General features: G+C 38.6%; 1 protein-coding gene across 1 annotated transcript in view; it reads right to left on the bottom strand.

The window, feature by feature from the left end:
* Positions 1-17725, bottom strand: part of LOC131690359 (ceramide transfer protein) — a 48079-nt gene extending 30354 nt beyond the window's left edge. The window contains exons 1-4 of the mRNA XM_058976070.1: positions 17018-17725; positions 15054-15352; positions 14755-14985; positions 11363-11423 (exon numbers count right to left, since the gene is read on the bottom strand). Of these exons, the coding sequence (XP_058832053.1) occupies positions 11363-11423; positions 14755-14985; positions 15054-15352; positions 17018-17254 (828 nt within the window). The 5' untranslated portion in view covers positions 17255-17725. The remainder of the gene's footprint in view (positions 1-11362; positions 11424-14754; positions 14986-15053; positions 15353-17017) is intronic.
* Positions 17726-18320: the final 595 nt, after the last annotated feature.

Genomic DNA, 18320 nt, shown 5'->3' with positions numbered 1-18320 from the left:
AGCGAAATGTTTTGACTGGCAAGAACGGTGATACAGAAATAGTCGGTGGTAGTTGAGAGAGGTGGTGGCGGATCCCGATTTTTGGAGGAATAATGGATCATAAAGAAAGAGCTAACACGCGAGAGTGTGCTACAATGGGACCGAATAATGTGTGACCAGTTATGTTCACAATAATGAACAGGTGAGTATGGTGAAGAGGCAAGAAAAATCGAGTCACTCAATATGTTAAATCAAATGTTAAATCATCATTTGAAAAGAGGGGGGACCATCTAAGCATCCTTTGAAACGTATTGGATGGGAAGAGTGGGAATGACAGCTCCCTATTATAACGATGCGTGGCAACATCTCTCTATATAATGGCTTGCTTCATAGCTTGAAATAGGATTTTGTCATTGAAAGGTGAAACTTTATAATGTCCGTGGATTGCGCGTAAGTGTATCTGCTTACGGGTCCACCCATTGCCTTTATGGCTCTTAAGACATTCCATTGGTACTGAATTATTATTGCAAAGAAACCGTATTTGTGAACTATCCAATTCGACGTCCCAGGCACAAGCACTCCTTTATGTGAATGATATACCCTTATATGCTTTCGAAAATATCTCAGGACAAGATTCATAAATTGACCGGCTGCGCGGATTTTCCAGATCTTCCGGAAAGTCATTTTGTGGCCATTTTACAGTCATAACAACGAAGCTGCACTTTAGATGGTATTTTATATAAGCTTTCAAGCATATCACAAATTTTTGGAATCAGTTTCATTGACTGACCACATTGTCGCTTGTTCAATATTATGAGAAATACTATTATACCGCCGGAATCGGCATCGAAATCGGAATCCGGAACATCCAAGATCGGTCGTATCATGTACAAATTTGATATATAGAGTAGAATGGGGTCAAAAAGGTATGGGGGTACAATAGGTATAGGGCATAATCTTTGCTATTTTATTGCAGAGATTGCTCATCTTGTGTGCATTAGATACACGGTAGAGAACATCGTTGACGACTGTCATTTCAGCTGTTATCGTGGTCCAGCTGTATTAGGTACGGCGTCGTTTATGTTTTCGTGTATTGTTCTGCGAAAACACATTGTCTTTTTAATAAATGTAAAAAAACGTTAAGTGAGTTTTTTCTTATGCAAAAATTAATGATGAACAAGAGTTTTGTGTTGGTTTTTTCATATCTTTGTTCTTGAAAAAAAAACACGGACAACAATATGAAACATACGCTTCAGGCACGATAGGTCAGCTGTTTGGGGACACTATAGGTCACTACTGATCGTCTCACAGCTAAGCAACTAAGCTAAGCTAAGCTGAGCCGGAATGAACAACTTCAATTCCACACTCTGGCGACGACGAGGACACAGAAGAAGTTATTCGTAAGTACAAAGCCAGCGCAGCTGCCGAAAAAACATGTTTTTTTCAACTTTCCTTGCGCGGTTTTATGATTTCTCACATCATTTGCCACTCCTCATTTTCTTACCTGAATGACGCCAATATAATTTTTAAATAATCTGCACTATTAACACTCTTCAAATAAAAGTTGAACCGGTGATTTTCTAGACGTGTACATTTTTTAATTTAACCTCGAATATAGTGACCTATAGTACCCCCAGATTTTAAAAACATCAAAAAATGTATCTTCGCTTTATTGAATTTAGCATGAAAAACATTTAGTCAAGCATAAAACCATTATGACCAAAACGTTGCCAGATGTATAACCTTTCCAACTGCTCCAAAAAATAGACCTCAAGTTTCTGTTTTCTGCTTATCCAAATGCTGAAATTGATGTTCAATAGTTGAACAGATTCCAGCGCATCAAAGACTGACTCCATCACGGCATCGCTCTTAGATGAAAAATTGAAAAAAATCAATGTAGCGCTTTTCTTGATTGAAATTGTACAATCTACGAAAGTTTCGAGCTTTATAGGTTTGCACAACAGAACGAAAAATAGTGAATACAAAATGAAGTTGTAAGTAGGGGTTTGCCCGCTATTCGGGTTCTTATTTGCCCGCCGTACCCTTCTTTTCAGGGCGGCCTAGCTGCTCCTACCGGAATTTCGGATTTTCGTATAATAACAAACAAAAAAGAAAAAAAAACAAATAAACTAAATTTACCGACTTTTATTCTCCTCTCCTCTGTGCTGCACTCTGCCGGTGAAACTAATCAGCTACTTTTGGCGATGGGGGAAGGCGAAGGTTTATCCGACCGGCCGGGACTCCGACGGCCGTGTTCTCCTGCTGGTACCGTTGGCTGCTGTCGCAGCGGTCCTTTACAATTAGCCAGGGAGGTGAGCAAGGCTCTTTTGTTGGAACCTCCCTAGCGACGGGGCGATTAATCGCCGGGTCCACCCACTCCCCGTGAATGGCCCAGGTGTGTGCCGCAGTAACCTACCTCAGGGGGAACCTTTGTCCGCCCTGCTTCGTTTTCCTTGTCGATTAACTGTGGAGGAGAGCTAGGCTCGTTCGGCTGATCCTCCACAGTGAGAACGGTCAAATTGCAAAATATTTTATTCTACGCGATCTACCTGAATTAAGGTAGATCGCGTAGAATAAAGTTGTGGCGAAAAAGTGAGCTAGGTTCGTATTTTTTTAAAGTGTTTTATGCAAAGCTTATTAGAAAAAGCGAAAGACAGTTCGTTGTTAGTACTATCTAAGATATAAAAACCAAATTGAATTAAAAAATATTCAAGGTTGTCGGAGTTATGGCCCATCCCCCGAAGCGTGTTTTAGGCAGAGGTTTACGGTGAACGCTCTCCAAGCCGAACCGCTCAACTGATTTCCAAAAACTAAAAAGATTATTGAAGAAAAATGTATTGTGGTGTACTTGAACGGATCGGTTTTCTAATAGAAATTTTTTTTCTTGCAAAAAAACATGTTGACCAAAAAATTGAGTTTTTTGGAGTTCCAAATTTTAAACAAAAATTCATTACAAAGAATCGAAAAAAAATTGATAAAAAAGAACCGTACAAGTACACGAGAATGTAAATACAAAGAATTAAAAAAAAAATTATGAAGATCGGATATTTTTTGAGATTTCACGTTCACCGCAACGGTACTTTTCAAAAAAAATTCATTCCGAGATAATTGCGTTTAAAATTTTGTGTTAACTTCATTCGTGGAAGAACCAGCTCGCTACAAATGGCTGTAATTTGAAATCTAGTGCTCCGATCTGGATGAAATTTTGCACAGATACTTTCAAAAGTATGTACTTTCAGAACATTCAATAAAAAAATTTCCGATTTTTTGAATTTCAACTTTGCATATAACCCTTTAAAAAGATAATAAATGAATAGTGAAACCATCGCTAGCTGGCCCCGCGCTCCCCTACTACAAATTGGAAGACTACAATTAAAAAATCAAAACACTAGATAAATACTCCATAGAATTTATGAAATTTGCGTTCTAATGGATACTATACTCGCTAATGTCAAATCAACAAGAAGAAAAAAAAGTTCTTGGTAATTATACTCGCTAATGTCAAATCAACAAGAAGAAAAAAAAGTTCTTGGTAATTAATCGCCCAACCCCGCCTCTAGGCGGTTTACATATTTTAAGGTTTAAATGAAAAATCCATTTCTTACAAGGACTATTAACATTATTTTCTTCATTCTCATCACATCTATCTACAGAAGTCTTTGCGTGCTGTTTCGGTTGACCAGTGAATGAGGCGAATTAGCACATATTTCGTTAAGCTAATTTTATTTTAGCCGAAAGTTGGATTTAGCCGACAGTTTTTAATAAATATGAACATAAATATTGAAGAATTGAAGTTATTCTAACACACCTTTCCATGCCAATAGATATTGGCATTATCTCATATGCTTGGCTCAAATCAAAGAGGTACGAATTAGCGTCATAATAGGTTCTACTGTCATAATAGACACATTACCCTACATAACCTAAAGCGACCCCTGTTCATACGTTTCTTTCTAAACAAAATCATGCTATTTAATTGGATCTGCGTTATTTTTTATTTGATATTACATTGCATCTTCAGCCCAAACCCTTTGGTTCCAGATATATTTCTCTCAGTAACGCTTTGAAAAAAAACCCAGAGGCTTCTAAAAGTCTCGAAGCACTTTGCCAGTTGGGTTTAAACGAAAGCGTGGCCAAGTTTACCGCTACAGTTGATCGCGGTAATTACAACAGATCACCACTGTTTGCAATGTTCTTCTCCGTGTGAACACGCACGAAAAAAGTTGCAAGCAAACCAAAACAGCGCGACAGAAACCGAGAGACCAATAACAGTGATTTTTTTTCGAATGCCATGCGTTGAAGGTTTTTTCTCGCTGTACACATCATCTACCAAACAACACCTGACGAAAAGGGGTCATCGGCGGTCGGTCGGTTGAAATATACAAACAGCCACCAATCAGGAATTACATAATGAAGGTTGGTGTAGCCAAAAGTCCGTTAAACTCAACACACTCTAGAGATGGAGGAAAGAAAAAGAACCCACGTCACGGCAAAAATGCCGATCAAGGTTGAACGAAATAAAAAGTAAAAAGCTCATTTAAAATTGCAAGTGAATGTGTAATTGGATAGGGGTTCTCACAATAAATGTTCCAATGAAGAAAATTACCTGGAGCAGATCAGATAAATGATCAGACAGGGTACTTGATTACGTAGAATAGAGAAATTTGTTTTCCAAAAACAAATAAACTTAGTTTTCAAAATGATATATAAAGCTCACAATCAATAACCTCAGCATCAAATGCGATGGTCACCATGCTACGTTCGAAGGTCTACACTATCTGCAACGTAAATCATTGGCTTGTGAATAAATATTCAGACAACAAACCTTAACTCCAACGCTCACGATGACAAAAGTGTTGTTTACTCACAGTGAATATTTGACATACAATGGATCCACACTGTTCAGCGACATGAAATGGCAATTACAAGCCGAAACCGAGCAACACTCGTAAAAGTTCAACGTCCTTCAAAATTTCATTATCAACCTATTGAAATTCCATTCGTATAACCAAACAGATGTTGCACAAAATATACGACTTTGTGGTTGTATTTTTAAGATTTTGTTTATACAATGTCTACATACAATATCTTGAGCTAAGGCGTTAAACGGATTTCTCGACCAAAATTTTACCCTGGTTCGTAGGTTTATCGGTTGTGTCAAGGCTAGCAAGTCTCGTAACTACTGGACCATACCAAACATACGATCAATGGACAGAACCTTGAGCGTCTACCCCATTTCCCAGTGTTGCACTAAATCAGCTGGCTTCGCTTGCGAATCAACCTTTCATGGCACATCCGAACATTACTATGCAATTCGATACCCACCTCCCTAAGTCCAATAACACGGAGTCGGCGGTTTGGCCTTTTGTGTGTGACATTCGTTTGCCGTACGCACAAGTTAAACAAAAATAAAACGGGGGTGTACGATCGAAGAATACGAAATCCGATGGTCACATTTGCTGCCCTTTTGAAGACCAATTGATTCGTTCATATTGGAAATAACATATTTGGAATGCATTTTCCAGTTGAAAGAGTCACGTGAATGATGTTTTCAACGAGCCTTTTGGAGAGGAATGGTATTTCACAACTAAACGTGTTTGTCAATCTAGACTCTATCTTATAAATGTTAGCATGCATTGAATCATCTCATGAGTTGAGATTTTCTTTGCGGACATTGCAGGCGATTTTCAGCACAATTCTCCGGATCCATATATGGTTTTTTTTGTAGGAAACGACTACTTCGACCAATATTTAGATCTATTGTGGTAACGGGTACCTGTCTTACTCGACGAACAACCATGGGATCTCAAACATAATATAGGTAGAATTCAGAACGGCGAGCAACCATTACACTCCTGGCAGCATCAGGAAGTTAATGGTTTTTCAAAACAAAATACACGTAATCGGGCTAAATTAGCAAAATGAAGAAAGAATTAATTTATTTTATTTTTTGACAATATTTGTCTAATATTTCAAGTAACTTACTCGGGCTATAAGATGTGAGGCTAAATGAGCATCAGCATTTTCAATATATGAGCTTTACACAAAGAAAGTTATCATTATACATATATGTATTGCGAAGGGGTTTATTCGTGACACTTTCAAGTGCATAATAAAAGTGTCAGTATCTGTTCTCCATGTTAGAAGCGGCTTGAAAAAGCGTCTGAATGGATGGTCGAAGAGAGAGAGCTTCGTAAGCTATATTAAAGATGGCAGGCTTATGAGGCTAGGTACAGCGACTGCCGAGTTTTTGAAACCATGAGCCTCGAAAAATACAGTTACAGAATGGAACAATCGACAAAGGATACGGCAATATTCAGAGGATACTGATTGGAAACTCGAAAATTGGAACGCCAAACCCTGTTGGAACCTGTGAAAGTGCGTTAAGCTATGGTGGAGACTACAGTCCTTCTGGAGGTTCGGCTCAGACGAATGAGAAGTATGTGCTACTGTGTTTACTAACCCAACTTCTGGTACTACATCTACAACACGCGCCTCGAAGAGACAGAGTATGGTGTGTTTGATAAACGACGGGTCAAATGACGGAGGCTGGAGAGTATCTGTGTATAGAGGATAAAGGGCAAGTTCTTCAATTATAGCTTGATCAGTACCTACGCGCCGACAAACGACAAAACTAACCCTAAGATGAATCGCTCTGTTAACATTTGACCTTTTTATCGTTTTTCGTAATTTATTGCATGTCCGTTATTTCTGTGTACGACTTGATTATTAGAAATAAGACTAGTATTAAGGGGCTTTGGTCTGCCTGTTGGTGTAAAAGACTAATAAATAAAATAAAACGGGAACGCAAATTCACAGGTTGAAAGGAAAAAACTGTTTAGTCCAATTATTGGAAAGAGAAACATCTACTTAAACGCCAGCAACGATGACTTAAGGTTAATCAATCTCGCCGCAGCTAGAGATATGGTCAGCTGTAGCATATATTTTGAATGAAAAAAATATTCCGAAGTACACCTAAGATACCTAAATGGTGAAACGTGCTCCTAATTCGATCATTATTATTATTATTTATTATTAATTTATTAAGGCTTCAACCTCGTATGTCATCCGCCATTTCAAGAAAAATATACGTTTCAAAGATGCAATTCAATGTCCAATTCAAAATAAATTAAATAAATAAATAAATAATCGAATAACATTTATATCGCCTATCCGCTTCTTGTGTAGTAAACAATGGTCAGATTTACCCTCTGCCGCATGCCGATCATTCCGTCTGCCTTTTCCCTTGCTCGTGCTCGCGTCTATGTCGTTATCGCTATAGCTTTGGTTTTCGCTGTTAGATGTTTGGTACTTTTTGTGTGTTTCGAGTGGCTTATGTATAACCGTCTTCATTTTTGTTTATTTCTTCCCTGCGTATGTTAACTATTGGCTTGGGCTTGGGGATATCCCGGAACATAATTTTCCATGCATTTATTTTTTGGCCGGCTGTATGTGGTGTATGTCGAATGCTGTTTAGTGGTGTTGGTTGTAGTAGATGAATTTTCTTTAGTTATTTTGGCGCATCGCGTACCATAGTGTGCGTCTGCACAGGGTATGTGCATAGGGTTCTTGGTATGTAGTTAGGGGAGTGGGCAAGCGGAAATTTTTTTTGCCGTTTTTTTAGAAATTTGGGTGAAACGAATTGATCGAAACTTTTGTACACTATACTGCATCATTTCAATAACATTCTGTAATTTTTCCATGCAAGAATATCGACATGCAACTCGGTTACGAAGCTTTTCGTAGAACGTCTTTGGAAAAAAACACGAATTGCGGTGTTAACTGCCATTCAAATTTTGCATACACATTCTCTGTAAAAAATACCTAACCCCTACGTTGAGTTTTCGGGATAATTTTTCAATGCTTGAAAAATAGCAATTCCGCCATTTCATGAGTAAAAGACCCACCTAATTTTTTACGCTGAAACACCTTTAGATGATCTGCCCTCAAAAATCAAGTAAGAAGGTATAGCTTGATTCAGCCGCATTCGCACCACCCGAACACCATTGAGAATAGCACGGAAAAAGTTTCTCCAAGTGCCGTTTTTGACAGATTCCACTTCTCCATACTTCGACACGAATCTTTTGATATAATTCGTTCTAGTACGCGGTGCCAAATCGTGTAGGTGAATTTCCTTCAGATCAAATTTTGACGTCTTCATATTCGACGTCGTGTTGTTCTTCGCTACGTAGCTTTCTGCCTCGGCTAAGGAATTGAACGTTATTAGTACTACTTGTCTCGTAGGATGTAATTGTATATGTGACACTTCTGTAAGCACAAGTTCCATTTTCACCTTAACCCTTAAAGGCGCAAAGCAATTTTTTTCAATTTTTTTGAAAATTGTCTAACAGTTTTAATACGTTACTATGATAATTTTGAGATGGTTTTCGCAATGTTGTTTTAAAACAACATTGCGCATTTAAGGGTTAATCAACTATTCCACCTAGCGCACTGTAGTTCTATAGTGGAACATCGTACATACAGGAAAGGCATGAGATGAGGAAGCAAACTGTAATTTGATCATGTTTTGATAGGCGGTCCACATTTGTTCAATGTCACTGTTGTCAAGACCTTCTGAGGCCCAAACGTCGACTTCGTCCAGTATCTGGTAAATATTCAAAGTGACAGATTCGAACGACAGACTACAAGGGGGGGAAAGCGACGATTCGTCGAAATAGTAGCTTTTTCTCATTCTGGGAGTTTTTTCGGGCTACTAATTACCAATTTAAAAACAGTAGCTAATGTTATACAGGGTCCGGCACTCGAAGTGTAACCAATTGAAAAGGTCATGAATTAGGTATGGAAAATTATTTTTATAAACCTTCACGTGCAGTATGTGTGAAATTCAGAAATAATTCACTTTTGCTCGATATAACCAGCTTTTACCTTGACTGTGGCCTTGAGACTGTCAAAAAGCCAATCGCAAGCTGCCGGTATTTTGGCATACTACCACACAATGGCTTTCTTCAGCGTCTCGAGGCTAGTGTATTTTTTACCTCGGACTTTGCTCTACAAAATGGCCCAGAGGGAATAATCCATTGGATTCGCATTTAATGAAATCGAGAGCCATTGCGTGATCGAAATGAAGTTCGGAACGCTGGTTTTCAGCCATTCCTGGTTCACTCGTGCTTTGTGAGACGGTGCCTCTTGTTGAAATGCCCACGACTTCAAAGCAGCCTCCATAACACTTTCTCGACAATATGTGGCATTTACTTGTACGCCAGGCTTGATGAAAACGATTGGAGAGTGTCCATCTGCGGTTACAGCGGCCCAAACCATTATTTGTGGCGGGTGCTGCCTCCTGGTGGCCAAGTAATGACTCAAATTATCATATAAACGGTAGTTCAGGTAAACCCGTTACGAATTGCTCAATTTGAAAAAAATCGTTGGAAAACACGATATTCGGAATTTGACTTCTTTGGGTCAAACGAAGCAACTCCTTTTGAATTCCATCACAAATCACTTTTTTTACGTTCACTTTTGGCAAAATGATTTCGTATGCTTGAAACAATACTCCGAACTGTCATTCAGCCAATTTATAGACAGCTTATGCTACTGCGACAGATGCGCGAACAGTCTGAAGTTGGTTACACTTCGAGCACCAGACCCTGTACCTTCCATTGGGACTAGACTAGCGTAAATTGGTTTCGAAGAGCTGACGTGACTTTAGTATTGGTATATGCCCTGAACCTGGGATTTACTGAAATGTCGACAGTGAACAATGTATTCAAAGAACCTATAATTAGCCTTAACCTTAACCTACAAATCAAAGTAATTTGTTGCCCGTTTCCATAGACCTCTGAGCTATTACCTGTAACTCCGAAACCAAAAGTCAGATCAAAATGAAATTCAATAGCGGTCAATGTGAGTATTATATCTTTCATTTGAAATGAACCTTGTAAAAATCGGTCAAGAATTCGATGAAAAAATATGTGTGACATTAACTTAGGACATTAACTTAGGAATTTAGAATCCAAGTAATGTTGCAATCATTTTAATATGTATTGTATCATTTGGACATCATGCGGGTACCCGTTTATATGGGAATTTACTGTATGACCGTACTCTTCAACCCGTAACTCCGGAACCGACAGTCGGATCAATTGTAAAATTCAACAGCAGTTTATGGCAGCTTTCACCATTAATTTGAAACAAACTTTGTGCAAATTGGTTCACCCATCTCTGGGAAACTTGTGTGAGACACAGACCTACACACCCTCATTGTGCATTGGGTTGACGATACGGGGAGATTTATCATGCCAAAATATTTTCGACGGTTTGTAGATACGTGGGGTAATAGGCTTATTGACACACACGTGTAAACCATATTTTCAAACTTTGTGAAAATATTTTTATAATTTTATTACGTTTTTACATTAATTTTGAAATTATTGGAACGATTAGGTTTATATAAGTACACTGAAAATGTAGAGAGGTTCTACAAAATCTGCAGACTTATAGTTTTTAAACGAAGAAGGCTAAACAAAACAATTATTTAATTGAAAATAGAAACCAGATGGAAACATGGGATACGCTCGTTCATTTCATATCAAATTGAAATCTTATTTGGATATCGGTTTACACTTTTTCAAATACAAAATCATATTTTGATCTCATTTTGATATGCTTAGGGATCATCCATAAATCACGTAGCATTTTTGAGTGATTTCTAACCCCCCATCGTAGCATTTCATCACAAACCTCTAAATACCCCCCCCCCCTCCCCCGGTAATTACGTAGCTTGACGACAACTCTACCCCCCCCCCTCCCTTGTCACCGTAATATAAAAAAACGATGTTCGTTACGGTTGTCGTGACATCATTCCCCTTTAAAAAAGCTACGTAGCATAACATGACCCCCTACCCCCCTGTCGTCACGCATCATCACAAAATACAAAACTCCCCCCTCCCCCATATATTTATGAATGGTCCCTTACATGTTTTGCATTTTTAAGAAAAAAAATTGTTTCCATTCCTTTGGCAAACATCAAATTGATTACTTATTTAATTATCAAAAAAATATTTCAGCATCTCAATGAGTTTTCAATTTGCTTTCACTGATAGCATAAATAGTTTTCTGTTTGATGTCATAGGACAATTTTTCTGCTTTCGATTTTCATCTTTTAACCGTTAAAACGACCAAACGATACTACATCACAGCAACCAGTTTAGTTCTCAATTTGATATCAGACTCTGCTCGGGTTATTTGCGTTCATTTGCTACTTAAGTTCCAAAAACTAAATGGATATGTATATTATTCTAGCGCTACGTTGGATGCGATAGCGTTTTTTGAGCATGTATCTCACAATGGCGCTTGGTCCTATTTGACTTAACGCAGGCCAGATTACGAATCATTTTATTGACACAGCTTAATGATAACTTACCTCCAAATCAGGACCAGGAATGGAAGAATTTCGATTTTTCGCTGATTCCTCCTTACACTGCCTGTAAAATAAAAAAAATCAAGTTAGTAGAGGGATTCTTATTTATGAAAACTGTGGTCTTGTTTCTATAAGTTCGAGGAGTTTATGGGATGAGGATTACTTTACGCCTGAACATTTTTTTATATTTTATGCTCTTTGTAATCTAGTTCCGTACAGCATTCTCCACCTGGGGTCCGCGGACCCCTAGGGGGCCGTGAAGTGGCAGCTGGGGGTCCGCGAAGAAAAATATCTTTTTCGAGTGGACATTGAAATTTCAAGTCTCATTTCCTAACAGACTGAAAAGAATATATTCATAGCACACAAAATCATGGGGATCCGCAACAACCCAGGGTGATTTCTAAGGGGTCCGTGATATAAAAAAGGTTGAGAACCGCTGCCGTACAGGATAGTCAATCTTCAAGGAGAGGCCTCCTTTTTCATGTTTTCGTACTCATTTTCAATTTTTTTTCTCCAAAACGGGAAAAAAATAAATTTATGAGAATGCCTCAAATCTCGACTACTCATGGAGGTGCGTTTACTCATCAGAATCCGACACTAACTTAGTAACAGGACTTAGCTTGAGCCGGATTGATGCTAGTTTCAAACAACAAAAAACACAACTTGAGTTTCTAAGCAAACCTCTAGTCCTGCGTGAAAGGAGAAAAGGTGTTCTGATTAGAATTAAAGAACAGAAACTAGGTTTGGCTTAGCAGGCCAATGCAATATGCACTATGCTATAGTTCTACTTGGTGGAGAAAAATTTGAGTAAAAACTATTTTTTCTCCACTAAACGGAGGGGATGAGAGTCATCGTAGAAGCGCTATTTCCACAATATAAACTGACGGCCTTACCGCCCACGCCGTGAAGGGCTCAGTATAACTACGAAGAAGAAGCTCGGGTAACCAACGAGGAACTGAGAGTAGTGGCAAAAGCCTTGAGCACCAAGAAGGCTCCAAGACCAGATGATATTCCCAACGTAATTCTGAAAACAATCCTAACAAATCCGGATATGATTAGGGCCGCGTTGCAAAAGTGTATCGACGCTGCTAACTTCCCCGACATCTGGAAGCGACAAAAGCTGGTGTTGTTACTGAAGCCAGGCAAGCCCCCTGGAGATGCTTCAGCATACAGGCCAATATACCTGCTGGATACAGTTGGCAAGGTGCTTGAAAGAGTAATCCTTCGACTAATTTCATGCCTGCCGCTGTGGCTAAACAGTGAACTTCCACATGACACAGTTCTTGTCTGGTCATGGCTGTTTCAAGATATATCTGAATAGATCAAGATCGCCATTCTGCACCGCGTGCGGTAAAGCAGCGGAAAAGCCTGAGCACATGGTCTTCGAATGCCCGCAATTCTAGCACAAGCAAACCGAAATGAGAACCATTATCGGTGAGGACATCAACATAAACAATATTGTCCAAAGAATGTATGGGAACGAAGAAAAATGGGACGCAGTGAACAGAACAGTCTCCAGATCATGTCAACGTTACAACGAAAAAGGCGAGAGAAGCAACGACCAGCAACAGGGCTTCGAGTCGTAGAGGGACCAATGAACCAGAAGTCACACTCCCGCGGCATTGCAGCACTGAACGATTTCGAGAGAATTTTCGACATCGGGAAATTTCTCCATCGGAGTAGGTTAGTCCCAAAGCCTAGTACTAGTTCAAGTAGATCTTGAAGTAGCGCCGGAAAATGGTCGTCGGGCGCCTGTGATCTTGGTCGTCGGGGCACCAGTGAACCAGATGCAATTCTCCCGGAATAACTGGACAGACCTCGTCAATCTGCCGGACTGCATTGATGCAAGAATAACGCGTCCGTCAACGGTTCCGGGTGACATTTTTTCGTCGGGGAACTCTCAGTCGAAATAGTTTAGTTCCCCCGTCGGGGATTACACCGAGTAGCACCGAATGCGAAGAACCACCAATATAAGGTCGTTGGGGCACCAATGAACCGGAAGCCACCCTCCAACCGGTCAACTGGTCAACGCAGAGAGGATATGTAAAATATCATACCGTGCAAGACTGATATGGCGGTTATGAGACCAGCGAACTAGCTCAACCAGCTAGACAAACTCAAGCGAAGTACAAAAGCACAACCCTCCGCCGCCCGAAGTAGTCATTTCAAATGGAATCCTGGGGGATCAGGCAAATGTCGGATTTCTTGGTAGAGGTTAGAAGAATAGGGTTCAGAGTTATTTGGTCTGTTCAGAGTTCATCACTCTGGCACACGATGGACAAAATCGGTAGAATGGTCTACTGAAAATTTTATTCCAAAAACATGGATTTTGCTGATTTCGAAAAAAGCTTAATATCTCAAAACTAAGACAACTATAAAATACGTATTATTTAAAAATGCATTAGTTCTGTTCAAATATATTCCAGAATAGAATGTCTTTAAACCAAATATCTCTTCTTTGATCAGAATGAATTCGTCCACACGTTAATGTTGGTCTTCTTTTCTATCAAACATTTGCCTCGTATCCGATTCCAAGGTTGGAGGTTAGGTTTTCTAATATAAAGCGCCCAGATCATCAGTTCCAGTTTCTTGCGCGGCAGAAAAAAATTTAAAAAGGCAAGGCTCAACAATTTTTCGCTTCAGCATCGAACTTGCTCTAACAGAATCATTGCAAGTGATATGCTCGTGAGCCGCTTTAACCTTTTTGCTGTGTCCTGGAACTTCTTTAGCGAGGACTCTGAACTGGAAATTATTTCCCAACGCCAACCGAACTAACAATCAGCCACGTCGACACGTCAACATACCAAAATGAATTGAACAATTTTTTTTTCTATGTAGTAAACTACAGGGCCTCGCCGATAGTATTGCATACTCTCTGCAATTTTTGGCATAGAACTTTTGGAATCACAAAGGATTTTAAGATTATGATTCAACACTAAAGCCCAAAGCACAGAGAACAGACATATAAATTAGAACAAACTTTCCTGAAGAGTCTGTGTAAACATTTAAATGAAAATACGTTGAAAATCACCATCGCATGCAGGCTCGCATGCCCGTATAGCGTTTCCTGGCCAATCGGAGCGCCGGATAGTGGCAAGTTGCTACTTGCTGGTGGCATTTCAAAATGACAGTTTTATTTCTTACACACATTGAACACCCAGTGCCCAAAATACTTTTCCCCATGAAAGTATTAACATAAGTTTTCATTAGTCACCAACCATTGAAAACAACATGTATTAATATGATAAACGAGATATTCAAAAGATTTAGAGACAATGAGAACAAATTGTATAGTAGAGCTTTTAGTTTCCTGACTACAATGAAAACGGTAGTGCCAAACAACGACAAACTTTTAAAAATTAAAACCCAATTGGTTCATCTTGCCAGTTAATTACCTGTATAGTTCTTCAGCCTTCTTGCGCCTATCGATTTCTTTTTCGAGTTTCTTCTTAAAACTATCTTCCTTTTGCTTGATAATATCCAAACAAAGCTGCAGCGTAGTGATAACACCGGCAGTGGTTTCACGGAATGTTATTGCTTCTCCCTTGAAATCAATTGGCCGCAAACCATCGCCCAACTCAAATGGGTCATTGTTCTCATTTTTTAACTGAAGCGCATCGAAGTAGCTAAAACAAATACAAGAATAATTCTCAGAATATGCAAGGAAGCATAATAAATTTATTCAGTCTTTTACCGTTGTAGAGTGTCAACCTGTCTGAATAGAATATCTCGATATGTCTCGATTTCATGCATTTTCTCGCGCAGTCCCCAGCTGACACGCTTCAAGCTGTTTCCACTGGCAGTTGACAAGGTGTTGGATTGCAAGGAGATGGCGCTTCCATGCCGACGTAGACTGATTGTTTCGGGATAGTCCGTTTTGTATGACTGGAGCACTTCGATCCAGTTTCGTTTGTCCTCCGGTGTCTCCGCCCGCAGATACCATACATTCTGCCCGATTGACACATCGAATCGGCACTCATCGAACTCGTGAGACTGTGGGGAGATAGAAAGGAAAATTTAGATATTGGAAGTTTAGGGGTGTGACGTTGAGTTACTCGAAACTATGGCAATAAATAATTTTTACGCTACCTTCCATTGATTAAATAATAAATTGGACAATTGGAGCAATCAAATTTGAACCTAAGGTCGAATAACATCTACATTAGATGTGTCATAGCTCGCATATCGAAAAAAGTACATATTCAATATTGAACAAAACTGTCGGCAGCAGTACCGCTCCAAGATAAATGAATCACTTTAAACCCAAAGTGGTTTTCGCTTATCAACAATTGAATCATTGTATTTGTGTTATGCTAAAAAAGCCATTCATCCGAGCGTTGATGGATAATAAAAAAGTATGAACAGATTTGCTCTTTTAGCTAAAACTTGGGAGCTAAAACATTTTGACAAGCGTACAGGGGCGGATACAGAAAAAAAAATCGAGAGGGGTCTGAATTATATGAAAATTGATGCCTAAATTTAACTAAAATGAAAAATTCCATTTGAAATTGAATAATTATAAATAAAAATAATAACTAAATAGTAAATTTCGGAGGGGATCCGAGCCTTCAGGACCACACCTTTGGATGCGCCCCTGCAAGCATGCAAGCATTTGACATTCAGCTTTTTGCGCACCATGACGGACAACATCGTCCTGTTCATAATATGTTACGAACCCTTATTTTGACAATAGTAGTTTACGTCTTCCACCCAGTAAGATGAAGTCATCCCACGTGAGTCCAAAGCGTTGGACGTGTGTTCAACGAACGACAAACATTTCTAACTGGTCGTTGCTATTATGCTGGTGCAAACGATTAATGTGAGAATAGAGGCAGCTTGAACATAACGAACAAGATAAAATCAACCGCCATTATAAGCTAGACTAGAAAAAAATACACGTGTTTGTTTCAAAGTGTGTCTTGTCATCTAGTTTATCTACTCAAATAAAACTTTTGCCAAACTGTTAATAAATATGATAAAAAATGCTAACAGTATTGATCTTTGCTCTCGAATACTTTTTTCACTACTACTACGCTATATTTCTTCTTGATCTAATAAAAAAAAATTAAAAAAGGCCTGTTCTAGTCATATTAGTAGCTGTTAAGATGTGAACTATGAAAGTATGAGCATGAGATACTCAGGTATGCTCGATAAATGCCATGGCGAAATGATTTGCTAGAACAAATTGGTGGGGATCGTTTCATCTAGGCTGATTTCAACTATGATAAAGATCGTTCTTTAATTTCCACGTCGACAACCTCGGGAAGTTGTATGAGCCAAAATATTAGGTATGTGATTCCATGCCATGGAACCTGTTACTGTTCATGTACAAACACACCCTTTTGTTTACGTGTCAATGACATCGAGAACAAAATCGCTATATAGAAAAGCGTACAAAATTTTGATAGAAAAGATGGATAATTTAAACATCGAACTCAATCTTGAGTGACCTAGAAAAAGCATTCATAAATGCTTCATATTCTATATTCCCTGATTCTAATCAAAAATTAATAAATTGCAAATTACAAATAAGAGACAGCTGTCAGCACAAACTAAACAAAGCAAATCCAAATATCACCTCATCTCTCCGTTCATGAAGATAACAAAACAACCTTCGAATTGGACCAGTTCTTCAATACGTATCTACGCCGCTCTCACCTTAATTGTAGCTTTCTGTAGACTAATCGCTCCACGGCATCCAAAATCGCTGTCCTGTTCACTTTTATAATAGGAAAGAGTGCCATCCTTTAGGACAATGAATCGTGGCTGCCATCCGTGAATGTAATTAGTCCATTTGCTCAGATATCCTTTTAACTCCGGTGTGCTCAAATTGAGCTCCGATTCCGAGTCGTCACTATTTGATATGTTGTTATGCAAATAATAATCATCGGCCATTTCTAGAAACTTGAACTGCTTTGGATTTTGTTATTCGCTTTTCTCTTTCTTCCTCGCGTTTCAAATCAAAGCGATCACTTCACGTTCTGAATCAAAGCTGTTACAAACTTGTGCAATCCAATAAAACTATATGCTCGTCTTTTAGTGAATCAGCACTGATATTCTACCATTTCTTTATCAAGGAAGCTACCCACAAACACTTGACTAAAAATAAACACAACTATTGCGACAAGATAACAAAAATACGATCACTATTTTCACAACAGAAATTTAGTAGCGCATTACGAACAATGATAGACAAAAATTACGCCCACAATATCATTCGGAAGCGAACACTGATAACGGTGTACTACTGATAAACGGTACAAATTTGACGGGAAAATATTGCCAACTTTCGATCGACGATCTTTCACCTATACTGCTTCTCTTGTTGGTGCAGTTGCGGCTGTTTTAATGTTTTCTTTCTCTGCCGTTTGACACACACGATAAGGAACACCTAGCCCAACATTTGAAAAAAGCCAAACGTGAACATTGAGAAAATTGCAGAAGAAAATACAGTCAAAAATCATATTATTTAAAAAAATGATACTATTTGATTTCATGTAGGTACATTATTTCTACTTCTACTTGAACACTCAATACAAGTGAATACTTTTCAGATTTGATATTTTACCGAAAGCTAGAAGAAATAAGGTAAATCCAAATTGACGGCTATCTTGGTTATACTTCATCTTGGTTGTACTTCATCGAGTAGGTCCTAATCTTTTATAATCCTTTTATAATGAGTGTTAATTAGGCCGTTTTAAAAGCATTTTATCTTTCTTGGACTCAGCGTAACCAACGTATAACGTTGGTATTACTCTTTCATAATCAGTTATGCATTTTTATGATTAAAAAATCCATAAGGAATTTTTATAATTTGTGATAAAATCATTATCGAAATGCTATATAATCAAATGTTGCATTGTGTACGTGTTCAGCTAGATAGTTTTTAATGGTAAACATGAAAAATCGATTTGATCACATTTTTTAGTTGAGCCCTTTTAAATTGTTTTGCTAGAAACCT

Source organism: Topomyia yanbarensis, chromosome 3 (assembly GCF_030247195.1).
Source record: "Topomyia yanbarensis strain Yona2022 chromosome 3, ASM3024719v1, whole genome shotgun sequence".
NCBI classification, from domain to species: Eukaryota; Metazoa; Arthropoda; class Insecta; order Diptera; family Culicidae; genus Topomyia; species Topomyia yanbarensis.
The sequence above is the reverse complement of the archived record's forward strand: the minus strand, read 5'-3'. Positions and strand labels throughout refer to the sequence as shown.